Source organism: Protopterus annectens, chromosome 7.part0 (genome assembly GCF_019279795.1).
Source record: "Protopterus annectens isolate FY-2018-M chromosome 7.part0, PAN1.0, whole genome shotgun sequence".
In the NCBI taxonomy this organism is placed as follows: Eukaryota; Metazoa; Chordata; order Ceratodontiformes; family Protopteridae; genus Protopterus; species Protopterus annectens.
The window spans coordinates 10,804,104-10,821,708 of NC_056739.1; the positions used below are offsets into that span (position 1 = coordinate 10,804,104).

Sequence of the window (17,605 nt, forward strand, 5' to 3'; positions counted from 1 at the left end):
GATAAGGAGCATTTGTAGAGTAGTCTACCTGTTGTTTTATTTGGCCTGTAGGTGTCCAGTAGCATTTGATCAACAGTACAGAGATACTGACAGGGTTTGTATAGAGTTAGGAGGGTGGACAGACAGGGACAGATTTCAGGTTTGTAAAGAAGAGAGTGTGTCATCTGTAGGTGAGAGAGGAGTAGTTGAAGGAATTTACGCCACTGTAGTTCTTTGAGGACAAGGCAGTGTTGTGATTTATAAGGGCAGTTACAGGGACATCTAGCTATTTGGTTGTAAGTTTGTTCAAGTTTGGTTAAAAGATTTACTTGTAGGTGGACAAATATAGGGGAAGAGTAGAGTAGACAGGTAGGAGGTAGGCTTGAGCAAGAGAAGTCCTAGAGGTGATGGATAAGAAGTTTTTGTTTCTGTACAGTAATCAAAATTTTTGATTGGTCTTTTTGATGGATTTTTGGATATGGAGTTCAAATTTCAGTTCATCATCAATTGTAATTCCTAGAAGTTTGGTATCAGAGTCAGGATGAATGATGGTGTTATTTAGGGAAGAGAGACTGGAGGAAGTTTTAAGGCTGGACATTGATCTAGGAAGGTAAAGAAGAATTTGTTTTTCTTTGGGTTAAGAATGAGTTGATTATCGATTAATCAGTGTTCAATGGTGTTTAAAGCAGTCTGTGTGAGGGAGTGAAGTTTGGTAGGGTTAATAGAGATGGTAATTGGAGTAGAATCATCAGCGTACTGGATCAATGATGAGATACAGCAGGCTGAGCATAGATTGTTAGTAAAAATAGTAAAGAGAAGGGGACCTAGAATGGATCCTTCAGGGACACCGGTTTGGATAGGTAAGAAAGACGAGCAGGAGGTCTGTCATCTATCAGATTGCTGTCTGTTATTAAGATAGCTAGAGAACCAGAGCATAGTGGATGAAGAGAGGTTAAGTTCAGTTAGTTTAGTAAGGAATTTAGGGTAGGAGATGGTGTCAAATGCTTTTGAGAGGTCCATGAAAATACATGATACCAGTTTATTGTTATCTCTAGCCTCTGCTATAGTCTAGGTGATGGATAGAAGGGCTGTAGATGTGGTGTGATGGGGTCTAAATCCTTGCTGAGAGGGGGTAAGGAGGTTTTCCTAAAGTAGATATTTAAGAAGCTGACCACAAATGTAGTTCTCTAGAACTTTAGAGAGAGGGGAGAAGATGGCTTTTGGGTGGAAATTAAAATTATCAGTAGAGTTTCCTCCTTTGTGCAGTGGAATAGTAAAAAAGCATTTCCAAATTTCAGGGACTATAGATTCTTTGATAGAATGGTTGATAAGGACAGAGATGGGATATGCTATAGAACTGGCTGCAAGTTTGAGAAATTGAAAGGGTAGGTTGTCAAAGGAAGGAGAGCATGTTTTTTAAGTTTCTGCAAGAGGGATTTTATATAGGTAGTGGAAACAGGTTTCAGGGAGAAGGCTGTATGGAGGTAAGTGGTGGAGGGGCTGAGGGGCTGTGATTGGTTATTGTCGGGGGTGTTAGTTTGCAAATAAATTCAATGAAGTAGCTGTTTGAAAGGGTGTCAGTTTCAAGAGGAGATTTATTGGGGAAGGAGCTGAGCTTAGAAGGTTTACCTGGGTGGAGAATATTGTTTATGGTGTACCAACATTTTTTAGGGTTTGAGGTGTGGGTGGATTGCGCTTCTTAATATATTTTTTTCTCATCTGGAGTAATGAATTTTTTGTAAGGTTTCTTAGTTCTTTGAATTTAAGGTGAAGAGAAAAATATTTTGTATTTATCCATTTTTTCCAGGTACTGTCTCTAAGTTTCATGGTGGATAGGGTAGCTTTAGAGAGCCAGGGTGCTGTATTAGGTTTGATCCTAATTTTCCTGGTTGGGGCTAGAGTGTTTATTTGCTTAGGAAAGTATTGTTAAATGCAAGAACGGCTTCATTTAGAGGAAGAGTATAAAGGTGATTCCAGTTTATAAGGGAGACTTGGTGGTCGAAATTTTCTGTGTTGAATTTGGACAGGTAGAGGCAGTCTCTATAAAGGTGGCTTTTTGGAGTTTGGGGAGGTAGTCTTAGTATTGAGACTGGGAGTTGATCACTTAAGGTGTCTTGTAAAGTAGTGGGATTATGGTAATGATTAGGATAGGAAGTTAAAATTCAATCAAGGGTGGAGATGGAGTTTTTGTTGATGTGGGTGGGAGCAAAAATCAGTTGACTAAAACCAAAGAGGTTAATACTAAGGGTAGGGGAGTAGGGGAGAGTTAATTCCAATCAATGTTGACATCACCTAGTATGATTATCTCATAAGATAGATGTTGGGTGATCCAGGATAAAGTAGATTCAAGAACTGGAATATTGTTAACAGGAGATATATAAACAGATGCTATGGCAAATTTTTGTGTGGGTTAAGGTGACAGTTGAGAATGGTACGTTCTGCATGGGAGACATCAGGAAGGAAGGGGTAGGGAGAAGGTGGAGAGGCTGAGCTGTTCAAAGTACATGATAGCAACACCTTCCCCCTTTTTGGAAAGCCTGTCAAGCTGGAGACTGTTATATCTGGGGGGGGGGGGGTTCTGAGTTTTTGATATGAGATTTGAGCTAGGTTTCTAAGAGTGTTAAGATGTGGGGAGGGTGGTGGGCAACCCAAGCATTTAGTTTTGTTATTTTGTTTGGGAGACTTTGTAGGTTAATTGAGTAGATAGACAGATGTTTAGTTAGAGCGGTGGGAAGTTGGTGGCCAGTATTTGTGGTGGAGGTGGTATTGTTGGAGGAAGGAAATGGACGAGGGTTGGGGTGGATATCTCCATGAAGTGGGAGTGTTCTAGTATGAAAGTCTGGTTTAGTTAAATAGAAATAGAGAGTAGTGGATCTGAGCTTGTGTTTCGGGGAAGAGGGAGAAGGATTTAAATGTTTTAATTTGCGAAACTGCATATAGTAGGTATTGAAGAGGGTGGGGGAGATATAGAAGTGAAGGGTTTTGCTATGGAAGGATGAAACTTAGCTAAGAGTAGGAGATAGTGGAGGGTACAGCAGGTTAGTGTGATAAGATGACAAACCAGTGAGGAGGAACAGAAAGGGAGTTAAGAGGAAGTATTGCAGCATGTTGTTTGTATATGTGAGTATGCTATAGAGAAGTGGAGACAGAAATGTTGATTGTCGGAAGTCTTTGTAGGAAAGCTAGGAAGTTTGAGGGAGGAACAATAGGCAAAAACAGGGAGAAAGACAGGATAAAGTTGTGTATGTGAATAAAAAGAAGGCAGGGTTGGGTAGAAGTAGGGAGGGAGAAACTTAATTGTGCTATAGAGGTAAAAGGAAGTGTGAGGAGTGTAAGAAATAGGGAAATGCAGAGCAAGGTAGGGGAGGGGTAAGTGGGATGTAAAATGATTGGCTAATTGGTGTGAAAGGGCAGGGACTTTACAGGAAGGTTAGAGTATAAATTTATAGTATCCAGGGGTGGGTGGAAACTGTGAACTACTGCCATGTTTGAGCCTCATTTAGTCAATTATTAAAACATTTTTACCATAAATAGCATTACTGGTAAATTTTTGCATAGTCTGGTGTTTTAGTCTGTGGTAGGACTGCAGTAGTCGCAGTATTGTGGATTCTGCTCCAAGATTTGTGCTTCTGTACTTTTTAAAACTGCATATACCTGCTTAAAGTTGCATTCCAGTGCCTTTCTGTCTACCTTGCTACTATTTTTCCCATTCTTTGAGTCTGCCCCAGCCCCCACTGAGACTAAGAGATTAAGCTAAAAGTTTGGTGTAATTCTAACCATAGGACTAGAGCTACAGTTTGAATGTTTCCCCAACCCTCCATCTTGTCGCGGTTTTAAAAGGCTGTGTCTCTCACTTCTGCCCCTTATGGTAATCTGACTTCTAGGGCCCCTCCCTCCCATCTGTCATTGCTACTGTGTGTTGTGTAACCTATTTAAGTACTTTCCCACTCATTGTTTTCCATATATCCATAATACTAAGTGCCCACCCAAAAAAAAAAAAAAAAAAAAAAAAAAAAACATTATTGCACTTGAGTAAATCTCCCTTACTATAAATTGTCTCCTGCTCATTTTTACAGAGCTGCCATCTGCTTGGTGCCCTCGCCACATTATGGGGGGGGGGGGTTCTAAGCTAATCCTGCTCCATCCTCGGCAGACAAGAGATTTATTTTATCATTTTGCACTTCAATTAACCATTTAGAATGGTATTGCTTTATTTTTGCTTTTTTGTTGATGGTGCCTTTAAATCATTCTAAAGATCCCTTATACTTGAAACTGCATTGTCAAAGTAGTTTAATTTGTTGTGTTGTAGCATTACACTCACAGGCAATCGTTTTTGGTGTTTTTCTATCAAAAGGTTAGCAGTGCCCTGTACAGACACAAATGCCCAGAAAGCAAATTTTATATGTAAAACTACCTTTGGCTAGAAGAAAGCCATTTCATGGAGACAAGCTAAGAACAGCTAGTTTGCATATTAAGCAGCACTACTATCAAATCTTAGCAAAAATCTAACCTAGTCTAGTGGCAAAGCTCAGAGACCAACCAAGGAGACCTCTGTATAACACAATCCACAACCGACAGTAGTCCATCCACATACAGGTCCAGACAACATGGATAAGCAAATTCCAAATGTCTAGGTAGCCAGCTTGATAAATGTGGGCATCCTGAGACAATCGAGTAATTCTGTCTTGTTCAAAGATAACCATTTAGCCCTTACAGAAATAAACACAGTATGCAAAATAAGCACATAAACAATTTCACTGGAGGTAAAAATCTCTCATACAAACAAAGTTGTCAAGAGCACACACACTACATCCAGCACACACACACACACACACACACACACACACACACACACACACACACACACCAACATATGCTGAAACACTAAATAGAAATCTTTCCAAACCTCAAAAATCTCCTAAGCCTATAAATGACAATGCCTGTCCTAGCAATCTCTAAAGCACTTACAAAAGCAACACCAAACACCACACATCACACATGCATCTATACCCATAAGACCCCCAAAAGTGAAGCCCATAAGGCAAGCAAACACATTACCCAGGTCTTTTGTCATAGGGGACTCCATAGCATGACACACAGGTGCCCCCCTTACCAGACAACAAGGAGAAGATAACAGTTAGTTATCTGGAGCCAGAATCCACCAGGTTAAGCACGCACAGAAGTCACCACACCACGGGTACCAGTATGATTCTATCATAGTCCATGTATGGGTTAATTACCTGAGATGTGTTTCCCTACACTATATGAAGAGAGACATTGTTGATCTTTCTGAATATGTGTCTCAGACAGGTATGTGCCGTCCATTGAGCAGCATTCTGCCTTCACCAAGGATGCTGCCACAATATGAACAAAAGATGATTGACCTCAGTAAGTAGCTTAGTTTCTGGTGTCTTTCCTGAGGGATTCAATATTTGTCAGTATGGAAGGACATAATTAACAAACCCCACTGCTTTGCAAAGGATGATTTGCACCTGTCTCCCCTAGGCTTCTAAATACTGGCTAAAACTTTATTCACCCCCTTAGAGCCTTTTTTAGGCAATGCCAAATTGACAAACCTACCAACATAGAACATAAAACCTAAAGGTGTCAGTGCTTAATGTTAGGAGCCTAAACAAGACTCCACACCCTACAAGCTCTTCTCACTCTGGAGAATATAGACATTTGTGTCATTACTAAGACATGATTTAAATCCACAGAAACCACTCCGGCAGTGCAAGGCTTCAATGCCTTCCACACATTTAGACCATTGGCCAGGAACAAAAGGAATTGTCATTGATTCAATCTATATTAGCAACAAGTATAATTCTTGGTTGGTTTAACAGGACAATGCTCTGGAATTTACCCACATGCAAATCACCATAGACAAAGTCCCATACCATATCCTAGCAAACTATAGGTCACCCTCTATACTCCTAGAATCCCATAACTCATACTTAGACTTACAGGAGAGACCCTCACCATTATACCAAAAACCCTATTCATGGGAAACTACACCTCTATAGACTTGGAAATATACACTGCCTCATACTCCCAGCCACAATGATTCTTGGACATTATAAACAGAAATCCCCTTGACCAGATAGTATGCACACCCTCCAGAGGTTCGAACATTCTGGCCCTGGTACTCACCAATATGGGAAACAGCTGCACTCCTCCAGTCTCCTTCAAAATAAAAATCAACTCAGTAACCCCAGCAAACCTAGTAACAGGCACTACTCCAAAGCAAACTACATTCTATTAAGTGATAGTTTGTCAAACTTCAATGCCCTTCTCAGCCACGAGTTCCCAGCAACCTATGCCGAATTGTTCATGCAGACCTTTTACAACTATGTAAATGATTGTGTAGAGGATGCTGTACCTACTAGAAGTAAGCCCTACTCCCCAAAAAACTCTAAAAACATACCACACTGGTGGAATCCTAACTTTAAAAGAGTATATAACAAAAGGAAAAAAAATCATAGTTAAAATCAGGAAGAGAAACACCCAAAATGACAGGACCTCTCTAATTAACAAAAGAGGAAGATAAGAGGACAAATTAAAGTCCAACAAGACCAATTACAAGGTCAAAATAGCCTCACAGGCTAAAGACAACCACAAGGCCTTCTACAGCTATGTCTGAAACCTCAAAAGCAGCACACATCAGTGTGCTGAACTGTTCAATGGTGCCACCTTCACTGAGCAGAGAGTGATATAGTGAATTTGGTTGCTGACAAATTCAGCTCAAACTTCATCCCGAAAAGATCTGAAACTGTCTCAAAATGTTCCACAACACTGAAATGTCCTTTTCTGGTTTCATCAGATACAAAATAATATCATCTGTGAATAAAGCCAACTTTTCCCAATTACCACACCAACTATATCCTTGAATTTCTGAGTCCCTTATTTTCTTTGACAATGGTTCTAAAATGCAAATAACAACGGTGAAAGAGGACACCCTGCCTGGTTCCTCTGTTCAGTATATACCTTATCAGAGAGGAACCCCCCACATTAAGTTTCACCTCCAATCCTTCATATATTCTAATTATCATTATTATTGTGTCAAGGAATGCAAATGCTTCCATTGCCCTAATCATAAAAACCCAGCTTATGCTGTCAAATGCTTTCTCTGCATCAAGACCCACAAACAGTGGTATTTTCTTACTTTCTGCTTCCCTCTGGATTATTGGCATAATCTCTCTATGAGCTTAATTATCAGAAGAATAAGAAACAGAATCCTCTGCTGTTTGACAGCTCATGTTTTGTTGGACAAACTTCTGCATTTCCTCTTCAGCATGTTCTGCATCAAAAAAATTACTTTGACCCTCCAGGAAAAATACTCTGAAGATATCTGCATACTGCAGTTTTTATCTCACACCTGCCTCTTGACATTCCCTGATTACTGGAATAAATGTACTCCTCTTCTGTCTAGTGTAAGTGAGTAATCATTTTACATAAACATTCTACTGTCACCATCTTTTAGTACTTTGTCCTTCTACCACAGTTTTGTTAGAATCCAGTCTTTCTACTAGTAGGATTGCATCTTTACTATTAGAGGTTTTGGCTGCTTTCTAATGGACAGATATGGAGCATACACACAATTTGCCCTTTCAATTAACAAATCCTGCTGTGGAATACCAGTCCAGATGCTTGCGTGTGCTTTCATAAAATTAATACAGTCTGCTCCTTCCATCTTCTCTGATACAGCAGAACATCTCATCTTTCCCTACATGCTCTGTCCTCTAATTCTACCATGTTTTGCCTTTTACTTCATTTCAACCTCTGATTTTTGCAGTTTTATCAAATCATCTGAATATCTGTTTAAAGCTTCTTCCATTTTTTCCAGCCTTTTGTATTTGAGTTGATATCTCATTCAGTGTTTCATTTATTTTAATCAACTTTGAACATATGTTTTCCTCTAGGTTACTGGAAGTCATGTTTTGTGCAGAACTGGAGCTTGAACATTTTTTTTTTTTTTTTTTTTGCTGAGCAGCTGTAGAATTCTTCCCAGCCAGTGTTTTCTCCTCACCTTTTGTGGTAGATTTTCTTTCAGGTTCTCTGTATTTCTTCTTTGCTGCCATCCAAGCAGTGCATTTACTAGCCAGTAATTGAAATTTACCCCAAAAGACAAATTCAATGGGTCTCTATTCAGAGTTTCTGCTTTCACAATGGAAGAACTGAAATTAAGCTGTTACTCAGTTTGCAGCCATCTTGGAAGTCCCTAGACAGTGATTTGGCCTTTGAGCAACATGTGGCCAATATGGTAAGAAAATCATTCTGTGTCACCCAGCTTATACGTAAGGGCATGGAATCCACATCCAAGGAAGTCATAGTGCCAGCTTATTCGGCCCTTATCAGACCCATCATTGAGTATAATGCCCCCTTCCTCATGCACCTGATTAGAGATATGCAACAGCTGGAACACTGACAAAGGTTCCTTATGAGGAGACTTTAGAATATAAACACATTGTCCTATGCAGATTGCCTTAAAACTCTGTCTCTATACTTGGCCTCCCGCAGAAGACTGAGAGGCAATCTTTTCCTCCCATAAACAGCATCAGAACCACTAGATCCAGGGATTTAAATTTTGCTTGTGACATGAACAAGTTATGTTGGTGAGATAGATATGTCTCTCAGAGGATCCCCATAATCTGGAAAAGACTCCCCACTCATGTGAAGCAGAGTCCATTCCTAACCCTATTTAAGTGTAACTTTGACCAATGGATAGGCTATCAGAAATTCATACCAGATCTGGCCCTCAGGTCTCTGATACAGACAGACAGCAATGCCCAAGCTAACATGCCTCCTCATATAATCTCTGGAAATGTCCTAATTAATGTACTCCATCTAATAATCATCCATGACACACAGGGACACAATTGAGATGAGCTGTACTGTTAGGCTTATAAAGGCTCTGGTGGTCGTTAGCCTAATATATATCTCTGAACCTATGAACATCATTTGCTACTGAACTTTTTTGCATTTATTATAATATCATGTACAATATTCTGTATTGCGCTGGAATACCTAAAAGTGAAGTAATTTTTTTTCTTTTATTTTTATTATGACTAAGGTACAAAATAGTGCATAACACTACTGACCCAATTTTTATATTTTGTGTTTAGACCAGCAATTGCAGACTCATGGTATTCATTATCCTATCTCTTCTTAACCCCAGTTGGATTTTTGTCGACCATGATCTTGGGCCTTATAGTCAGCTTAATGGCAGGTACAGTATTCTTATTATATTATTATAATTATCATTATCACCATCAGGCATTGTTAACATGGTGCATGTTGAAAATAAATGGACATGTTCCAGGCGGAGTGCATGATTAACAAAGTTAGTTTATTTCAGAATTGCATTCATAGTCATCAGAACACAATATCCAGGCAATGTGCCAGCTGATAGGTCTAAACCATAAGGGACAAGATTTCTTTGCCACCTCATACTTACCACCTAGAAAATTCTTTCTTTCCAGCTGTAACAACTTCAGTATAGACTACCTCATGGTAATTATTAGACTTGTAGTTTTATATTTGACAGCTCCAGTGGATAACTGCTATGCAGCTGAGATACTATCATAGCTTGTATAAATTTTCTTTATGATCCAGTCTCCAAAGTGACTTCTCTGTCCTGTTTTTCAGCTGTAGTTAAAACAGAGACCAGCGTTATACTTACACAACAATCCTTCCTTACTGATGTCACAGGAAGTATCTTGTGGGACACTCCTGTTCTCCATATCAAACACAAGTCTGCCTTCAATTAATGGCTGTTCCTTCTATGTGGCTTTATTAGCCCTTTAGTAGTTACACAAGAAGGAAGTATGCAATAACTTATTTATTACACACTGCAATAAATGCAAAATGAGATCTGTTGTATTAAGGAAGCAGAATAAAGAATGCAAAGATCAGTCACTGATAAACTTTGGTAACTCTAGGTGCATAATGTCTCAGATATGAGGCTTAAAAATTATTACCACTGTCCAAACAGAAATCTGCATACATCGACACACAAGCACACTTGTACACGTATGTGTGCGTGTGCATGTGTGTGTTTGTTATAATTCCATTCCATCTTGGTACCCTCAGTACAAGTGATCAAAGCTCCCACAGTGCTGCTTTTAGTTATGTTTTTCCATGATGTAATAATTAAAAAAAAAAGACATTCATTGATATATGTGCTGTTTTAAGTAATAAGATATTCTCTGTCATATGCAGACTTAATTGTATTACTCCATTTACTTATTTTGATGAAAAGAATGGATACAGCTACTATTACCCTATGTAGTGTCACTAATTTAGAAATTCATTTTAAAAGTACCTGAAAATAAATGTGAGTATCATTTAATCCCTTCTATACTAAAGGAAACTCTAAAGTAAATATATCTGGCTACCTATTCATGTAAGTCTGAATCAGTTTGTGTGTGGAAGCATCATTTAATCAGCTCTATAGTGATGGAAGCCCAAAAGTGAATATAACAAAAGAATAATTTATAGCATATAGCTTATGAAGTAAGTTTTTTTAACAACTGCTTTTAAAACCTACTTATCTTATCATTGTGAGTTAGATGCAAGGTTAGTTTCATACCTGTTTAACTGGGAAATTTGCTTATAATAGTAGATTGTTTTAGTTAGATCTTGAGGTACATTAAAATTGGTGTCATGCCTAATTCAGGACAGGGTTTAAAATAATAAACTATTGGTCTCTAGCTTTGAGTTGTGCTTGCCTTTCCACCCACTGCATATCTTCCAGCTGACCATCTTCTGCTTCACTTGAGGAACTGGGACAACCTTAGCTGTAGCCAGGATAGGATGGAGATATGGAAACATGGGCTGGAGCTTCTTGCAGCATCATATATGGTGTTGAATGGGTGGGGGATACTTTGTAATGCCCTAACTTGGTGGATCTGATGACATCACATAATCACCTCACAAAGTCAATTACATTCAGCCCTACCCTCTAATGCCAGATTTTAACAAGCACTCTACCTTGTAGTTATGGCATGCCTCCCTCACTGCAGGAGTACCAGATCACAGGTACAAATTCCATCCCTTCATCCCTCCCTCCCTCCCAACTGGAATGGGACAGCCAATAACCATCCCATCTGCCTCCTCCAAAGCCTAAGCCACTAATTAACCCCGGGACATCTGGGTCATAAAAAGAGTTCCATCCTTGAAGCCAGGTCAGCTATAAATTCATTTTTTTCTTTTTCCCTTTACTTCTTATAGTGCAAAAAATGTGTTATCATATAAACAGCAACTAGTGAGCTGCTGCTGTTTTAGCTGTAATATAAACTGGGAATACCTGATGCTTATCTGTGCAGTGTTTTCAGTGCATGCATTTAATCACATGGCAGAATACCCACATTAGTTACTAAATTATTAAATTTAAGTAACAATTTATCAGCATGTAGAAGGAAAAAAAACAATAAAGCATCTGTTTTAAATATAAAGCAAGCAGTTTAACACCTCTGTTTAGGAAAGAATACAGGTGACTTTCTCCAGTTCTGTCCATTTCTGCCAAGAACAGCAAAAATATAAGATTGTGTGTGTTTGTAAACTTCAAACAACCTGTGTCATACAAAGACAGGTTAATTATGTAGGGTCCAGCATAACTCCAGATTCTCAATAGTGATGGATCATCAAGGATAGTCAAGGCAATCCTACTGCAGAACTTTGAATAGGTAGCCAGATATATTTACTTTAGGGCTTCCTTTGGTGTAAAATGGAGCCCTTAACCCATTAAGCTGTTTATTTAGCAGATTAGCCTATGGTTATAATTTGGCTCCCAGAAAGCAACCTTGTTTGAAGAATTCTCATCTATTTCTTGTGAATGACTTAAAGCTGTATAGTTCATCAGATGAGGAGTTGAAAACACAACTGCAAGTGATTAAAACTTTCTCAGATTATATAAGAATGTCATTTGCTCTTGATAAATGTGCAAAAGCAGTGTTTAATGCAGGGAAGTTGCAGGACCAAGAAAATATAAATCTAATCTGGGAAAGTATTGTGATATAAAGGAACTTGGCAGGAATATGTTGGAATATATGAAGGCTTGGCAATAAAACATGAATAAATATGGAATAAAACACAGTAAGGAATACTTCAGAACACTACAACTAATTGAAACAGCCCTAACATCTTGGAATAAAGTCTAAGCTATAAACTAATTTGCTTTTCCTATTATAACTTACAGTTTTGGTGTGACTTACTAGCCCCTAAATATACTGGATCAGATGGACAGGAAAAAAGAAAAAGGCTCCACGCTTACCAAATTTATAAAAATTATTGTGTACCAAGATTATAAATTCCTCATTCTGAATGAGGTATGGGCCTCCTCGAAAATGATTACATGAATAGATCTGCAGTAATGGGACTGCAAGCTTACATGTTTTCTGATCTCTCCAGATCCAAACATAGTGAACGTTTTTAAACATGAGGAGATGAAGTCTAAGATGACCTCTCTGCTAAATTAGCAGAATCATTCCGGTGTCAATCAGAAATGGAAATCAAACCAGAAGTAGATAAAAATCAGGCAGCAACTGAATGTGCCAAAAAACAAAAGAAAGACTATAAGGAGAAGGATCAGATGAGAAGGAAAGAACTGTAGAAAAGCCATAAATATAGTGGCAAGTATCGAGGTCTCCTGGAACAACTTCATGTCGATCAGAATTTAATGCAGGAATGGATAAGGAGAGATGAGTTGAAACCAAAAGATGAAAGGTTTAATAACGGCAGTCCAGCACAGTGGACTACAGACATGTTGGATTACAAAGTCTATTAAACCTGTGCAAGAAACAGATGTGTAGGTTCTGTAAAACATGAATTGGAAACAGCCACACATCATCCTGATGGGTGTAATACATTCATGGCAAAACCCTGTACACTGAAAGGCACAATAACGTGGCAAGACTGCTGCATTGGGGATTGTGCAAACACCACAATATAGAAGTAGCTGAGAAGCATTGGAAGCTTGAACCACAAAGAATTATATAGAATGATGAAGTGTACATCACATGGGATCACCCATTAACAAAAGATAAACAAATATATGCAAGAAAACCTGATATAGTAGTCCATGAAAAAAAGACAAAAGTAGCACTGATCATTGAACTTGCTATACCTAGTGATTACAATGTTTACGTACAGTGAGACACAAAGTTATAAAATATCAAGATTTGCAGGCAGAAACAAAAGCAGTATGGAAGATAGATATCCAGACAGTCCCAATAGTAGTAGAAGTAATGGGTCTAATAAAGAATCTACAGTTATACTTGAATATTCTAGCAATACATGTAACTCAATATGAATTGCAGGAGGAGTCAGTTCTGGGCACATGCAAGGAGAACTTTTAGCTAAAATCAAACATTAAAACAGTACTAATTTCATGAACTTTAATTATACCCTGACTTAGGAATGAGGACCATTCCTGTGAGGGTATTAGAAACCTAAAAGACTTGAATAAATTAAACTGACAGAACTCTCTCTCTCTCTCTCTTAGCCATTACATAAAGCACTCAGCAAAAGTAAAATATTGCCTTAGCAAAACAATGGGTCTAACATTTCTGTTTTCAGGAATCCACCCTTATCATTGACATTAGAAGAATAATACAAAAAAGAGAATGGCTGTCTTTCTTTCAGTTCTTAAAAAGAGTGGAGGAGACATAAGGCGGTACTAACATGGAGAGAATGATTCCCGCACATAAAACCAAAGAATACCGAACAGAGGATGGAAGAGTGGGCGAATGTTGTGATGATTCATCACCCTCCAGGACCTGGTATTACAACAGGTTCTATGTAACTAGCCTCTCCTCACTGATCTCCAGATTATCAAACAGAGGATGGAAGAGTGGGCAAATGTTGTGATGATTCATTACCCTCCAGGACCTGGTATTACAACAGGTTCTATATAACTAGCCTGTCCTCACTGAGCTCCAGATCATCAAACAGAGGATGGAAGAGTGGGCAAATGTTGTGATGATTCAGCACCCTCCAGGATCTGGTATTACAACAGGTTCGATATAACTAACCTGTCCTCACTGGGTCCAGATCACCATAGTAGTCTTAATGCAAAACTAGTAGTAAACTGTTCATTCAAATGACGGGTGGCAGAAAAGTGAGATTTACTACAGGAAGTCATTTAAAATCTTCATTCCTAATCCCACTTTGTCCTTGGAATAAATATCCACATTATCAGATACCCCAGAGAAGGGTTCCTCTAAAACAAGCATCTAGAAAAACTGCTGCTCTGAGAGAATCACAAGGATCACTTCATCCAGTGTAAAATTTAGTGTTAAAACCATAAAGGGGTGGCACTTGGCAATTGATTCAGAAATGTTTTCTGAATAACATCAGTCTGGAAGAAGTGAAAGTCATTAAGGATGGGTACATGGGTTAATAAGACACACTTCACAGGAAATGTGACCATTAAAGAGGTCAGTGACACCTTATTTGTTAGCCTAATGTGGCCCACACAGGAAGTACGACTCAAGCTTTTATGGGTTCTCCAAAACTGGTCTTCAGTTATTGGAATGGGACAGAGAAGATTCAACAAATGTATTCCACCTTGTAAACACCTAGATTATCAGGGGTTAACATATCCTAGCTTGTACAGCATGAAAGATATGCACTATAGATGTAATCTGTGCTTGCCTATAAAGCTTTAAACAAGCCTCTGGATCTTGAATTGTAAACTCAAACAGCAAGACAGATTTGAACTTCAGTATTCCTTAGTTTAAAAGCTTGAGGAGGAGGAAGAAATTCATATCAGTTCCTATTCCAATATTACAGAATAGACTTAAGGATTTGTCAATCTAATTCTGTGGGAGCATTTAAAGTGCCATTAGATAATTGGCTTGGAGGACATTTTGAACTAGTACTGTGGAGGGAGTTTGTGTTCTCTGTTGACGCCTAATGTGCCTGATCACAGGCTACCACAGTTTATTAATCTGTCATTACATGAATACATCCTTAGTGTGAATCAAGTAATACTAAATCATCCTGTACACATGTAGCCTCTTAATCAAGGAACCTAGAATGTTACGATTTGCCGGAAAAGTTACTAGAAGATGAATAGTCTAATTAAAAGTAAGCTCAAACACCTTTGAGAAGAACTTCTGGATCATATCTTACAGAAGTTCTGACTTTATTAATAACCACAAAGGATTCTTCAGATTGTACACCAAGATGCTTTGAATTATTCTAACTTAAGTAAAAGCTAATAAAATACTGACAATCCCCTTATATATATATAACATATGCAATAAGAAGCCATAAGATCCAATAGGTGGTAATGCATAATGCTAGTATGTCCAAGATAAAGTCCAAATCCCACAGAGGAAGTGGGCACCTTCTATTAAGCTTGGAGTAGGTAAAGCCCCAAAGATAAGTATTGGAAACATTCAAGTAAGCTAAAGTTTTGAATTGACTAGGAATACAAAATGTCTAATTCGCATAAGCATAAACCATAAATATGAATTTTTTGCAAACAACTATTTTAGCAAATATTCCAAGTCATCATTAGGCTAACAAACCTATAGGACTGATGATTTTGATACTGCCTGATACACAAGTCTCTCTAGCAGACTATTTTTATTTATTCATTTTTGCAGCCAAAAAAAACTTCAAAATATGGTCAGATGATCTGTCTATAGTAATAGCTACATTGGCTGTAGTCAGTCATGATGTTTAATACCATGAGATCTCATACAAGATGGTGAAGAAAGATAGCGAATCTCCTAAGGAAATGAACCGGAGACTTGGGACAACTTCTGGAGAAAGGGAAACCAAAATTTAATAATATCAAATGAAAGCCACAAGAATATTGCATGATCTCTCTGTGCTACAAGCAAAACCTTCTGAATGATAGGAAAGGGAAGTGGAAGAAAGGAAAAGGTGAACTCCAATTCCAAGACAAGGGCAATGCATCAAGCCAATAAGCTCCTGCACCTGGCTTTAGAGACGGATGGCTGATATTTTTATGTAAGAACAAGAAGCAATATTTGTGGGCAACTCCTGAACCTGTTAGAGGCTTCTTTTGAGAGAGAAGTGAAATTGTCTAAGCAGTCTTTTTTGACTAGGCAAGCCTACCCCCATATGCACTCAAACTGGAACTGGAAGGATGAATCAGATCACCGCTAGTGTAGGGGATGGATGCACATCTCTGTAGAAAGGTTGTAACTTTCCAATGCTGCCTATTCCTTATTGACTTGATGATGTATATGGATGAACTTTAAACGGTTTTTATGTTACTGAGTCCATGCAAAATTGAGAGAATGCTAAGAAAAACATCCTAGGTAGACTGGCAAAAAGGATTGAAGGGATGGTGCTCTCCATCTATCTAAAAATAAGTGAAATGTTCTGACTGGGATAAATTAGTTTGCAAGGTCTGCTTCACAAAACTGAATAATGACCAGAGTGATGCTTAGAATGATTATCATATGGGATGGGGTTACTTCAAACAGATGGAAGTCAGGAGCAATTACTATTCACAATTTACAGCAATTATGCTATCATGCCCAGGGGAACAGAAACAATCTGTTTCAACAATATCTCACTGTTTATATTAGCAACTCATTAAGCATTAAGCTGAACATTTGATAATCTTTGCCAGGCTGTTCTACATTTGGGGACAAAAAACAGACTTAATAAAGCCCAGCCAGTACTTTATGATACACAGAAGCAGCTGAGAATGGAAACTGGGGATTTGAAGGCAACTGGATCCATATGAAGTATACTAAAACATTTTCAATAATACAAATGTTTTGGAGCCTGATTGGAGTCTCCTCTTATATTCTCTCTCTCTCTCTCTCTCTCTTTCTCTCTCTCTCTATATATATATATATATATTTGCAAAAGTGTGAGCAAAACATCAGCAGTGCTACATTTGCTGACTAACAAGCTAGATAGTCAACTGGTAAAGGTGTTATAACTCTTGAACACACTGCCATTAGTGGGATCCATATTTCAACTTAATATTAAAAACTTGAAATACTTCATAACAGAATTTGTCACACTGTTACAGGACCTGTCAAGAAACATCGCTGTCTGACTCTGAGCAGGCTAGATTACCCTCATCACTGATATGCCCATCTCATTTGTAACCTGATCAGTCCTGATTTTTACAAAACTCTTATCAAGCAATTTACAAGGTCGCTGAAGTCAAAGAATTCTGTAGCCATCTATCCTACTACAGCCCAGTCTACAACTGACTGTGGAGATAAGGTATTCTCCATTCCAGGCCCCCTGTTCTGGAACTCCTTTAAACTGCAAGATAACGGACAACTCTGTCTGCATGCTCCACTCAGCTCAGATCACTTCTTGGATACATCAGTGAAAGCGATGTGATAATATATACTCAGGCTATCACTTTATATTTTCTGCTACAGACAGGTCTACACTTGGTAGATATATATGTTGATGTCACTGAATGTCCCTGAAATATAACATTATTACTTATCTCTAGTATGAATATTCATTTTAAGCCCACCTAATAGTGATAACACTGTTTGATTATTAATGCTTTGAACTTTGACTACTTTAACTAGGTTGTGACCAAAAAGGGCCCAAGTGATCAAAGTCACTTACCAGTATAAATAGAAGAATCCTTCATACCAGTCACAGAGAA

At 38.3% G+C, this 17,605-nt stretch overlaps 1 protein-coding gene across 1 annotated transcript in view; it reads left to right on the forward strand.

Annotated features, from left to right (window-relative positions):
• LOC122805770 (sodium-coupled monocarboxylate transporter 1-like) overlaps positions 1-9,746 on the forward strand; it is a 515,621-nt gene extending 505,875 nt beyond the window's left edge. Inside the window, exons 14-16 of the mRNA XM_044076038.1 lie at positions 3,105-3,118; positions 9,102-9,205; positions 9,625-9,746. Coding sequence (XP_043931973.1) covers positions 3,105-3,118; positions 9,102-9,205; positions 9,625-9,746 — 240 coding nt within the window. The remainder of the gene's footprint in view (positions 1-3,104; positions 3,119-9,101; positions 9,206-9,624) is intronic.
• Positions 9,747-17,605: the final 7,859 nt, after the last annotated feature.